This window comes from Ursus arctos, unplaced genomic scaffold (genome assembly GCF_023065955.2).
Source record: "Ursus arctos isolate Adak ecotype North America unplaced genomic scaffold, UrsArc2.0 scaffold_16, whole genome shotgun sequence".
Taxonomy (NCBI): Eukaryota; Metazoa; Chordata; class Mammalia; order Carnivora; family Ursidae; genus Ursus; species Ursus arctos.
The window spans coordinates 48,537,359-48,550,335 of record NW_026622830.1 but is presented as its reverse complement, the minus strand read 5'-3'; the positions used below and the strand labels follow the sequence as shown (position 1 = coordinate 48,550,335).

At 40.5% G+C, this 12,977-nt stretch overlaps 1 protein-coding gene across 1 annotated transcript in view; it reads left to right on the top strand.

The window, feature by feature from the left end:
• LOC125281393 (focal adhesion kinase 1-like) overlaps nt 1–11,542 on the top strand; it is a 98,085-nt gene extending 86,543 nt beyond the window's left edge. The window contains exons 5-8 of the mRNA XM_057312740.1: nt 4,837–5,004; nt 6,264–6,401; nt 9,331–9,479; nt 11,342–11,542. Coding sequence (XP_057168723.1) covers nt 4,837–5,004; nt 6,264–6,401; nt 9,331–9,479; nt 11,342 — 456 coding nt within the window. The 3' untranslated portion in view covers nt 11,343–11,542. The remainder of the gene's footprint in view (nt 1–4,836; nt 5,005–6,263; nt 6,402–9,330; nt 9,480–11,341) is intronic.
• Nucleotides 11,543–12,977: the final 1,435 nt, after the last annotated feature.

Below are 12,977 nucleotides of genomic sequence, written 5' to 3'. Positions count from 1 at the left end.
TCAGCCTCCTGTTCCCATCCACTTATTTCATTATATTATCAATTGTGAGCCTGAATTTACTATTATTTGCAGTCAGTTTTGGAATTCTGATGTGCAGAGTTGTTCAGTCTTGGTTCTGAATTTAGCTACACTCTCCTCCTGGTGTCCTGAGTCCTAACATGCTTGCTTTGATGCACTTCTTGGATGGCCTTTTTTGTCATTGAGTGGGTGTTTTCAAGAAGGTGTCTTGAGGCTCTAGTCCCTGAGTTCTTTTGTGATGAGGAATGTTTCCCTTTTGCTTTTCCACATGAAAAACAGTTTAACTGGGTATAATAATTTCAGATCACCCTTTCTTCCAATTAGGAATTTTCAAGTCAAAACTTTTCTAGAATTTTCAGTATGAATACCTTCAACATGTTTAAAGTAATAAAAGACAACTTGGAAATGTTTCCAGGAAACAAGAAATTATAACAAACGACTAAGCAGATTTGAATAATAAGGAAACAGAACTCCTAGAGATGAAAAAAAAAAAAGTAATAATTGAAATAGTAAAGGAAAACCTTAGTGGGTGAGTTTAATAGCAGGTTAGGTACAGCTGAGGACTGAATAAACAGAATGACAGACCTGAAGAAATTATCCCAACTGTCCCCCAGAGAGACAAAGATGAAAAATACGAGAGGTCGAGACATGGAGAATACGGTGAGAAGGTAGGAAGCGTGTGTTCCATTCTTCTCTATCCTTATTTTTTTGATCTGCTGTTCTGCAAGTTACTGAGAATATCCTACTATAACTGTGGATTGGTCTATTTTTTTTCAAAGTCTATCAGTATTTGCTATACACACACACACACACACACATATATATATTTGAGGCAAAATTATTAGTTTCAGTATGGATTCACAAATGTCATATGTTCCTTTGAACTGATTCTTTCATCAGGAAGAATTTTTTCTCTTTATTAATACTTTTTTTTTCCTTTTTGGCCTCAAAGTCAGTCTTGCCTATTCTTAATATAGCTCTACCAGTTTTCTTTTGGTTAGTGTTTGCATGGTGTATCTCTCTCTTTTTACTTTCAACCTCTCTACATCCGGATGTTTTTGGCGTCCCCTTATAAATGGCATATGGTCTTTTAATAGTTATTAAAATCGAACCTTATAATTTCTATCTTTTGATTGGAGCATTATTCCCTTTACAGTTGACATAACAACTACTGTAATGGTGTATAAGTTCACTATCTTACTTTCTGCTCTCTAATTGTATTGCTGATTGTATTGAATTCTCTCAGGCTGGTTGTTTTTAGCATCCCGTTTTTCTCTTCAAGCTTAGTGTTTTTACACTCATTTGTAATATTTTATTGTTTGCATCCCTAACTTAAAATCTAGCATTAATTTCAACTTTTACCCTGTAAGTATGCACTCCAGTTCCATTTATTCCTTCTCAGTTCATATGCCCCTGCTATGTACAGATTTGCCTCAACTCACAATGCAGTTCTGTCCCGATAAAGCCATCAGAAGTTGAAAATAGAGTAAGTCAGAAATGCATTTAATACACCTACCCTACCGAACATCATAGCTAAGCCTCACCGACCCTGAGCATGCTCAGAACATTTACTTTAGCCTACAAGTTGGGCGATCTCATCTAACACAAAGCCTAGCTTATAATAAAGTGTTAAATATCTCATGGAATTTATTGGATACCATACTAGAAGTGAAAAAGAGAATGGTTATATGGGTACAAAACGGTAGTAAGTGTATCAGGTGTTTATCCTTGCGATCCCAGGGCTGACTGAGAGCTGTAGCCACTGCCACCGCCCAGCGCCACAAGAGAGTGTCATACTACATATCCCTAGCCCAGGAAAAGATCAAAATTCAAAGTACAGTTTCTACTGAATATGCGTGACTTTCGCACTGTCATAACGTTGAAAACTTCTGAGTTGAACTGTCCTAAGTTGAGGACCATCTGTATTGGAATTCCATATTATGAATATATTATTTATATGTATACACATATATTATCTCTTTCATATTTATTATTTTACCCGGTTTTATTCTTTTATATATATATATTCATATATATATATTTTATCCAATTAGAGTTATCCAAATAATTACCTGTTTATTGCACTTTCATCTCTTCCTAAATCTCTGATCCAGAATTATTTTCCTTCTGCCTAAAGAATAACTTTTAGTATTTCCCTTAGGTCAGATCTCCTGGTAAAAGTTTTTCTCATTTCTGTATCTGAAAATTTCTCTATTTTGCTTTTGGTTTGGAAGTGCAGTTTTTCTGGATATTGAATTCTACCCGGGCATCTGTTCTCTCTTTGCACATTGAGTATTTGTTGCATTGTCTTTGAGAAGTCATGTGAGGTCACGTGGTTGCTCCTTTGGAGGAAATGTCTCTTTTTTCCTCTGGAAGCTTGTAAGATTTTCTGATTGTTCTTGGTTTTCAGCACTTTTACTGTAAGGTACTCTGTATTTACCCTGCTTGTTTGTGATTCTTGAGTCTGTGGATTGACATCTTTTACCAATTTTGGCAAAATTCTCGGGCATTCTCTCCTCAAATATCATTTCTGCCCTCTTTTGCTAATCTTCTTTCCTTGTGCCTCTGCAGCCAAGTATAGGAGCAGCTTTTCATTGTGTTCTCTCTCTTGCCTTCCTTTCTGAGTAGGCCGTCCTTTCGTCTCACCGTGCTTCACTCTGGGTGTTTCCTTTGTTTTTTTCATCCTGTTTTCAGCCATGTCCATTCTGTTGTCAATCCATACCCACTGAGTTTTTCATTTTGGTTATTTTATTTTTCAATTCCATTTCCATTTCTTTTTGAAACTTTCTTTATCCTGATCTCCTATGTCTTTAAAGTATTGTCTGGTTTTTATTGTGGTGTTGTTAATGTTGACTTCTTTTCTCATATTTCTGATTTTTAATGAATATGCTACATATCATATTAACCAGACAGTTTGTACAAATCATTTGGGTTTTACTGTGACCTTAGAGAACATTTCTCTTTGCTTCTTAGGAGGAGGATAACATGATATACCTTTGATTTTGGATTTGGATTACCTCATTGTCTACATTTGTCCAAACTCATCACATGGTTCACTTAACATTTGTGCATTTCCTGATTTAGAAATTTTATGTAAAGTACCATAAAGAAATTTTGAACTGTAAGGAAGTGATATGCATGTTGAAATGTTTAGGGGTGAAATGTACTGATGTTTGCAGATTTCTTTGCAATGCATCAAAAATAAAATGGGTTGAAAGAAGGATAAATAGGGGTGGGTTGATAGGTATGTGGTAAGCAAATCTAGCAAATGCTAATGGTAGAATCTAGGCGGCAGTACATGGTATTCACTTTAAAGTATTTCTACTTTATTGTATGTGTGAAAATATTTGTAATACAATTTGGAACAACATTAGACTGGGACAACATTGTACTTTGTCATATTCTTCTTTGTCTTTGTTGATTGTTCTTGAGATACAAGTCAGAATATTTGTCACATTGATATGTTACCTTCTTGTTATAACACAGACTCCTCTATTCTGGAATTTGATGTGACATCAATGGAAATATATATATTGCATGAATCCTTGTTACACTAAAGTCTCCCTGTCATTGGATCCTGTAGCGTGAACATTAAGGACAGTATGAAATCTCTGAATCTTGAGATTTCAAGACCTAGAATCATCGCTAACTTACTTTGTAACCTTGGGAAAATATCTCATGTGTTCTGAGCCTCAGCTTAATTTTTCATCTATGGAATGAAAACACTTCTGTAGTATTGAGTTCCTCTCCTTTGTGTTTACCCCTCAGTCAGAAATATTCCTTAGAGCTAATACTCAAAAGGCAAATACATTTCTCCTTTACCGTTTTGTTTATATGTTTGGACTCTTACATTAAATCAGAAGTCTTACATGCATATGTGTAAAGAGAGTCTGTAATGTTCAAAAGTTCATGGGGTGCTGTGTGGCTCAGTCGGCTAAAGTCTGACTCTTGGTTTTGGCTCAGGCAGTGATCTCAGCATCATGGTATTGAGCCCCGTGTCAGGCTTTGTGCTCAGTGCTGGAGTCTGCTTGCTCTCTCCCTCATCCTCTGCCCTTCCCCTGCTGGGCACATGCTCTCTCTCTCTCTCTCTCTCTCTCTCTCTCAAATAAATGTGAGAAATCGGAAAAAAGAAAGTTCACATCAATGTGCACAGTGCTACAGCTGGCCAGAGGCTCTCTTTCATGTGTTTTCTGCGAGCCGCATTCACTAGCATACCAGCGAGTACAGAACACCTGAGTACAGTCTTGACTCATTGGTATGCTGGTGAATGTGGGCTCCCAGAAAGGGATGGTAAGGTGGAAGGGAGGGGCAAAAAAGAAGGAAGGAAGAGAAAGACAAAGGGGAAGAAAAAAGAAAGGCTCCAATTATTAGCATTTGCCAACTTCTGTGGTGTAAATAATCCTTCCGTCACCAGCACGACATCCCTGCACATGGAGTTAGGCGGAGGAGTGATAGTTGGCTGCAGCTGGCTGCAGTAGTCTGTCTGTTGTCTTATACTCAATTTCTAATTCATTGGGTTGTATAACTGTTATGGTTTATATAGCCACTTAAAGTATCTGTGTAGGCGTGCATGTTGGCTATTTTTGTGAAAAAAATATTCAGAATACAGAAGTTATTTGTAAATTGCATGACATTTTCTGGCCCAATTGAAAATGCCTTTTTTCTTCAGCAAGTTGGGTGTGCACAAAAATATCTGGCTCCGTCTGTTTCAGAGGAAAGTCTGAACTTGGTGGTGGTGATTAGAAATGTCTGTTATGCGTCTGTTACAGTGATCTGAGCAGGTGTGGAGTTAAAGGAAGTCTTCTCTTTTTATTTTAGGCGTTTTTGTTGCCTTCCTGTGACATCGCTGTAACAAGGAAGGTAGTTCCAGTGTACAGAAAGTGGATCCTCCAGGACAAACCTGTGTTCATGGAAGAACCAGATAAAAAAGAAGCTGCCCTAGAAGATGCTGAAAAATTAGGATTTTCAGAGACTGACAGCGAAGAGGTAATACGTTGTCGCTTGTTTCAGTTGGGAGTACACGTATTTTAGCAAAGTCTACCCGATCGGGCGAGGGTGCCAGTCAGTGGGGCACAGGCCAGCGGGGCTCTTTTATCGTAGTTGCTGCTCTCCAGTTGCTGAGTTCCGTGAGGACCTGCTTCAGTGAGGCTGCTTCTGGGCTGTCTTCAGGATCATTGGTCACCTCCTTCCCCTCAGGCTAGGTCCGGCTGTGCATGGCAGCTTTCATTCACTGTGGCGGCAGACTTGTTTTATGAACCATCGTATGTTCACACGTCTGCGTATGAGACTAAAAATGTCACTGCCGTATTGGTATTGACATGTTTAAACAAATAGCATTTGAGAAACTAAATTTAGAATGTTTTGGCAGTCTTGTCTTGTGCAGTGGCCTGCCCAGAGCAGCCGAAAGGACTAACCCAATAATGAGTGCTATCTCCTCTCTTAAGAAGCCTCACTTCAGGGCTGGGTGCTGTCCTCAGAGTGAGTGCTGCTGGAATGGAACTTTTCGTCCTGGTTAGGTAAAGCTAGAGGCTGGATAAAACTAAAACGACACAGTGGGATCTCTTCCTGAAACAAAATATCTGTCATATTTCTATTTCTGGCATGCTGTTTTGAAACTAGTCTGAGAAATTATTTTTTTTAAGATTTTTATTTATTTATGTGACAGAGAGACAGCCAGCGAGAGAGGGAACATAGCAGGGGAGTGGGAGAGGAAGAAGCAGGCTCCCAGCGGAGGAGCCCGATGTGGGACTCGATCCCGGAACACCGGGATCACGCCCTGAACCAAAGGCAGACGCTTAAGCACTGTGCTACCCAGGCGCCCCTGAGAAATTATTTCTAAAAGTGGGTGTTGCAGCAATTAACAACAAACATTTAAGACTATTTGTAATCAAAGGCATATCACTTTTAAATATCTGTATTAATTCCATAATTTTTGATTTTTTAATATTGGTGAAATCATTTTAATAACTGGTCATGAGGTCAAAATGAATAGATAAGCAAATGGAATTTATCACACATTTTAAAGGTCTGTTTTAGAGACTCATTCAGTTACTGGACCTGCGTTTATTTCTTCAGCACATACTAAACACTAGGCACTGTTTGAGGTGCTGGAGGTGGTGAACAAAATGGAAAAAAGACTCGCCCTTCTAAAACCTCTATTCTCATGAACTTTGGTGAGTGTAAGGAATTAAATATGTGAACATGTACTTCTTCCCTCTCCGTGAACTGGTTTTTATCTTCTAAAGACCTCATCTGACGGTTCTCGTCATAAGCGATCTTCCAGTTGGGGACGAACATACTCCTTCACGAGTGCAGTGAGCAGAGGATGTGTGACGCAAGAAGAAAATAAGAACGGGAAAGCCGGGGCCCAGGCTATGGTGCAGGTACGTGGCTGGCCGGAAACATAAAGACCTCCGCTTGGAGTCCATTTGAACATTTTGTTTATTGTGATAGCATCATTAAAGTACGGGGATATTTGTATCTACCTGTCAGTAAACAGCCCTTAAGTTCTCATTCTGAGTTTTCTTCCTGACCGCTCATCTTCAGTTTGTAAAGATTCTTTTCTAGTCGAAGGAGACCTATGAGCCGGTTGCAGGTTTTTGAGAGGGATTATTACGCAGTGAATGTGAAATGACTGAGATCCAAATCTTAAAAAGCATGTCCTGAACACATATGGGGAGTTAGTCCATCATCTGGACTCTAATTTGCAAGACAAGCATGGTGATTCTATAATCCCATAAAGAATATTCTTCTTAAAAATTGCCTGTTTGATGATAAATGCTCTACTTTTTAAATCTTTATCTGTATGAATATTTAAATAGAACCAGTGCCATTTGGGAACATTGGAAAGAACAACTTTGGCTGATCACTTAATCTTCCCAGACCTCAGGATTTTACCTCAAAAATGGGGATTGGGAGATTGATTACCTCTTGGCCCCCATCTACGTGGAAGGTTGTTAGGTCTCTAAGTGAAAACACAGAATGCCTCTTTTTCCCCTGCTCCCTGGCGCCCACCCTCTACCCCATATCCACCTGAGGTAGCATAGGCATAGCTTGCCTGTTGCCCAATTTTCAGTGACATGCTTTTGTCATCCATCTCTCAGTAGGATTCCTTGTCATGGTATCCTTTTTGCTTTCAGGTTCATTAGCAGTTTAATACTCTGTAACTATTGAATCTTCTCATTTTTCAGTGAAAATCAGCAAATAATTGGAAATCAACTTGAAACAAAATGAAGATGATTTTACTTGAGTAGCTTCAAAGAACTCTGGTGCCAGTTGTTAGGAAAATCTGTGCCCTCACCAGAGAAGTGCATGCCGGAGTCCCTAGCCTGTGTCCCTTGGTATTCCTTGTCCTCCAAGTGGATTGCCATATGCCATCCTCAGCCATCCCACTGCCAGTATCTCCCTAGGTTCAGGAGAGTGTTAATTTGTTTTCTGAAAGGATGAGTTACATCGACTTGGCCAAACCAAGAAAAAATACTTTCCACTTGATTGTAGCACAACAGTGTTCAAAAATGTTTAGTTTGGATTCTAATAGCTGTGTTTGTTCTCTTTGTATCCAGTATCTTTGGTCCTTTCCTTGGTTCATTAGGAAAAAGTGGCCAAGTACAGGTTGAATAAGCTAGTACTCTTCTCCAGTTGCTGTTGAGAGGTACAATTTGGACGTATTAATTTTTTTTTTTAATTTTTACCTTAACCAGTACTGACATGGTAGTAAGAAAGATTCATGGAGTTGGCATTTTGATCTTTTTTAAAAAAGAAAATGAGCGGAGAATATAATATATGAAGACTCCTCACTTTTACTTGGGAGTATGCAAAGTTTCCAATTCACATCAAGAAACCAAATACCTTGAGTGAAAGATCTGTCTTGCAGCAGATCGTCTATGCCATACGTCTTCCAAAAACATGGCCCCGAGGGGCAGCTGGGTGGCTCAGTCGGTTAAGCCTCCGACTCTTGATCTCTCAGCTCAGGTCTTGATCTCAGTCAGGGTAGTAAAAAAATAAAATGGCCACTAAAATTATACTACCACTGCTAGAGTTGGTTAGTCAAAAAGTTCTTTGTTTTCCTTTTTCCCACTTGAAAGCTAGGAAAGTCTTCACAATTGCTGTTATCATCTGTTACCAATTATTACAGTGCTTATTTAGTAATTCTTTCTAGAAAAGTAGGCCCTGACACCTTTTTAATCTTGCACAAGATAATCTTAGAGGCTGTCAATATTTAAATTCACCCACTTGACTTTTGAGCATGTTTATTTTAATTTCTTCAGTCCGTTTGTGCATCTATTTTAAGATGTTGTGTTGATAGATTTCATTCCCAGGTGAGCCAGAGAATTCTGTTTGTTCCCAGATCCTTTGAATTTGTACTGCTGAACACAAGGGAGACTTAAGAAGGCATAGGATCTAGGTAGATGGTACCCATCCACCTTCATCACCAGACTGACAACTCAGTCTCCTAAACTGAAGGGTCACTGGAGTCGTCTGTGTCAGTAGTAACACAGTGGTAACTTTACTGTAGTGCCCCTAAGCAGTCACTTACGACTACGTAACAGGCCACATCTGTGCATCTCACCATTTTCTACTGAAACACCCCTGACAGGAATGGACAGTGAACTTGTACCCCAAAGGTCTGAGGTAGAGTGTAGAGCTGTTGGCTGGTCATCTAAGTTTTTTTAAATCTGTTTTTATCTCAAGAATTCACATAGGTTTTATATCCTACTGCCTAATATCGTTCTCCTAGTCAAGGTATATGCACCTGGAAGCTATGTACTGTTGACCATGTGGCCTTGCCGGTTTCCTGCCTCCCTACAGCTACTAGAGATCTGCGCCCATGTTGGGTGGTGCTGGCCGTGCTTCCTACCTGCAAAGTTCATGTGCTGGGAGATTCCACAGCAATCAGATGGTTTTTCCCAGCCACTGTCTGACCACTGCTCCTCTTCCTCTCCCCGTCCCCGACCCCAAAATTTCTCACCCAGAAGCAGTGATCCTATCTTACTGTTTTCCCCTTTTCTTTTGAGGTAATGTAAAAAGAAGTCTTCAGAAAGTTTTCTGATTCATAAATTTTCTATAGTTGCACTATTAATTTGTATTAATAATTTTTTTCTAGGAAAGGTCTTTCAAGTGTGTCAGGTGATTCTAAGAGAAGCATTTTAAACAATCTTGAGTATGTGTTGGTACCACTTGCCTTAGTTGAAATGACTCCAAGGTGATTGTTTAGTAGAGGGAAATTAATATCATTATCTTTAAGAAAAATTTGTTCAGATTTATGTGTTTAGTTCCATTTATATGTTTACTGTAAAATTTGTTGATTTCAAGGTATTTTTGACCAATGCAGCAAACGTCTTTTTGTTGGAACCATGTCCTGAAGTTCCCATGCTCTTAAGAGAACAAGCTGATGCCTGTAAAGCTGTTTTGATTATTCGTAGGCGCATGATAATGGAGCTTACAATGAATAAAAAGACATGGTAAGTTTATTTCAAATTCATTAATTCTGTAAAACATGTTTCTGTTTTTCAACATAATAATTAGAACGTCAAAGCCTCCACCTACTGATGGCTTTACAAAGTGAACAGTAAGATGATAATCAATCTTCTGTAACAGTTTCTGTGAATTATGAAGAAGGTAAGTATCCAGCACTTTGATAGTTTATTTTTATTATTGGCTTTAAAAATGTTACTGAATGAAAAGTAGTCATATTACTTAATAGTAGATTTTTCCATTTTAAATTGTCATCAGACTGCTTTGTGGAAAAGCAATGCAACTGGTGTTTTCTATCCTTCTTCATAAGCCCAGGAGCGGTTGTTAATTGCTCTGAAATGCTGTTAACTGATTTTTATTGCTTCCAATTTGAAGCTTTGAATTCACTTTGGTAAACCAATTATCTGAAATGACAGACTGTCAGAATGACCGAATAATAGTACCGTCAAACATATAGTGGCGTCATGAAAATGTGCTTATGCGAAATGTTTTCGTTTTTCTCCTTTGTTTTTGTTTGGTGTCTCTGTATTTATAATACCCCGAAAGTACACAGTGCTGTGGGTTTTTCCCACGCCCCCGTCCCATGATGAGCGCATCACTCCAGCTTAGGAGGTGCTTTCAGACGTTGTCAGCAACAGAGACCTCAGAGCCACTCTGTAACCCTCTTTCTTCATGCCCCTCAGTTCTAGTTGTAAAATGCCTCTCCAGCCCGTCCTTTACGTGTTCCTCCCACCCATCGCTGCCCTGGGGCGGCCTGGCTGGGTCAGCCCTGCTGTCAGTGGGCTTTGGCCTCTGTGCTCAGTGCTCAGGGCTGCTGCAAACCAGCTCTGGTGGCCACTTCCCTCCTGGAAGTCCTCAGTGGGGCCCCGTTACCACACCTGTGTTCTGGATGCTTTTTCTTTTTTTTTTTTTAGTTTTAGTTTTATATATTTATTTAACACAGATAGAGACAGCCAGCGAGAGAGGGAACACAAGCAGGGGGAGTGGGAGAGGAAGAAGCAGGCTCACAGTGGAGGAGCCCGATGCGGGGCTCGATCCCATAATGCTGGGATCACGCCCTGAGCTGAAGGCAGACGCCTAACCGCTGTGCCACCCAGGTGTCCCCTGGATGCTTTTTCTGGATGTCCTTGAGTCAGCACTAAAGGGAAAGCTCTGTGTGCACCTGGTGGAAAGCATAGAAATGAGGCAGGACTGACCTGGCAGGGGCCCCTAGGGCTGTGGAGTCCAGCCTTTTCCTTTCTCCCATGAAGGGAGGGTGGGCCCAAAGGAATCCCATCAGGTAGCAAGTTCACTGGTACAGAAACCACAGGAATCAAAATGATTATTTTAGGATGTAAATTCCAGGGGCGCCTGGGCGGATCAATCGTTGGGCATCTGCCTTCGGCTCAGGGCGTGATCCCGGTGTTCAGGGATCAAGCCCCGCATCAGGCTCCTCTGATGGGAGCCTGCTTCTTCCTCTTCCACTCCCCCTGCTTGTGTTCCCTCTCTCGCTGGCTGTCTCTCTCTCTGTCAAATAAATAAATAAAATCTTTAAAAAAAAAAAAAAAAAGAAGTAGAATAGTTGTTATACCGAGAGTTTTGTCTTCTCCCAAGTTACAGCCAGGACTAGCTGCAGACACCAGAGGATTTTGAACCAGTAGTTTTGTTCATGATAATAGCTGATTTCTCCGTAGCTCAGATCCTGATTACAGTTGATCAAATAAATTTTGAGACGCTAAAAGAAAATCAAGATCAAGTGCTTTTTATTTTAAAGTTCATTTTATTCCTAGTAATTTAAAATATTTTGTTAAAACTCATTCTTCTTCCAAATGAGGGTGATTCAGTTCTCTTGTTGGCTTGTTGGTTTTAGACACTCATGGTGGCGTGGATCCGAGCAAACCTGTGTGTGTACATTTCTCAAGAGCTCTGGGATGACTTCCTTGGTGTGCTGTCCTCCCTCACGGAATGGGAAGAACTCATAAACGAGTGGGCCAACGTCATGGACTCCTAGACAGCAGTGCTGGCGAGAACTGCTTACGGAGTTGAGATGACAAACCTACCTCTAGACAAACTAAGTGAACAAAAGGAAAAGAAGCAGCGAGACAAAGGTACTTCTACTCTTACAGAGAAATACCAGATGTCTGAGATGGAGGCGGAGTGTGTCTATACATATAGGCAATTAATGCATGGAATTTTGGAATAAACCATACAGGCCGTGTCTTTTTAATGGTGGTGTCGGATGGTGTTTCATAGCACTCTGTCCTCGTAGTAAGGATGATGAATTTATGAAGGGGCTGTGGAGGAAGAAAGAAGATGAAGGGGAGTAGCAGTAGTAGCAACAGGAATAATAATAATGGCTCGTGCTTGTATGTATTCTCTCTCTTCGCCCTCTTGGTAACTTCTGAGTTACTATCCAGGTATCACAGACAGAAACTGAAGTACAGAGAGTCCATGGTGATGGGCTCACTCAAGGTACCTAGCTGAGAAGTGGGAAAGCCAGAAATCGAAGCTGGGCAAGTCCAGCTCCGGGCACCACACTAGAAAGACGTATTCCAGTGCCTGCTTAGGCAAGGTAGAAAAATTCTGAGTGTTTCAGATGGGAGTCATTTTGGCTTTTTTTGTTTCTAGATAAAAGTTGTTTTGAGACCTCGAGTCAGATCAAGGTGGAAAACATCCATGGTGGTTTCTACTGGGGACAACAATTTGTCTTCATTACTGTTTTAAGGCTGTGACACAGTCTTGGGATTAATTCCCTTGTACTCCAATTTATTGTGTAAAGATTTTGAGGCAGTTCATAGAAGTACCTATAATACAATAGATAAAATGGGTAAGGACACTGGGGCAAATTTAAAGGGAGCGGAGTTGCCGGAGTGGTTAAGATGCCAGAATGCATGCCAGAGAGCCCTGTATGCTTGCTAGGGAGGGAGAAGGGGAGCAAGCTTAGATGTGACTCTGATCTTCACAGGGTTACAGCAGAGGATCACAGATTCCAAATGGGGAACATCGACAGCTTAGGTGATACATAGCTTTTCTTGGTCCTAAAACTTGGGAGGAGTTTCTTCTCCCAAGATGCATAAAGTATACATTGCTTGCTTTGGGTAGACTATAGCCTCAACAATAGCCTTATTATAGACTGTATCAGCTTTTCCTGTGTGACAGATCACCCCAAAACATAGTGACTTAAAGGAACAGCCAGTTGTTTAAATCATGATTTTATGAGTTGGCAGTTTGGGTTGGACACAGTTGGGCAGTTCTGCTGGATTCCCTCCTGTGTTTGTAGTCAGCTAGGCTGTCAAATAATCAGCCAGGCAGCTCTAGGGTTGGCCAGCTGTCAGCTGGGGCAGTGATGGGGGGACTTGGCCACATACCTTTTATTGCCCAGCAGGCCAGCTCAGGCTTTTTTGGTGAGGTTTTAGGTTTCCAGGAGCAGCAACAGGGCAAGCCCAGATTTTCCAACGCATTTCAAATCTCTGCTTGCTCATTTTGCTAGCAAAGCAAGTCATGTG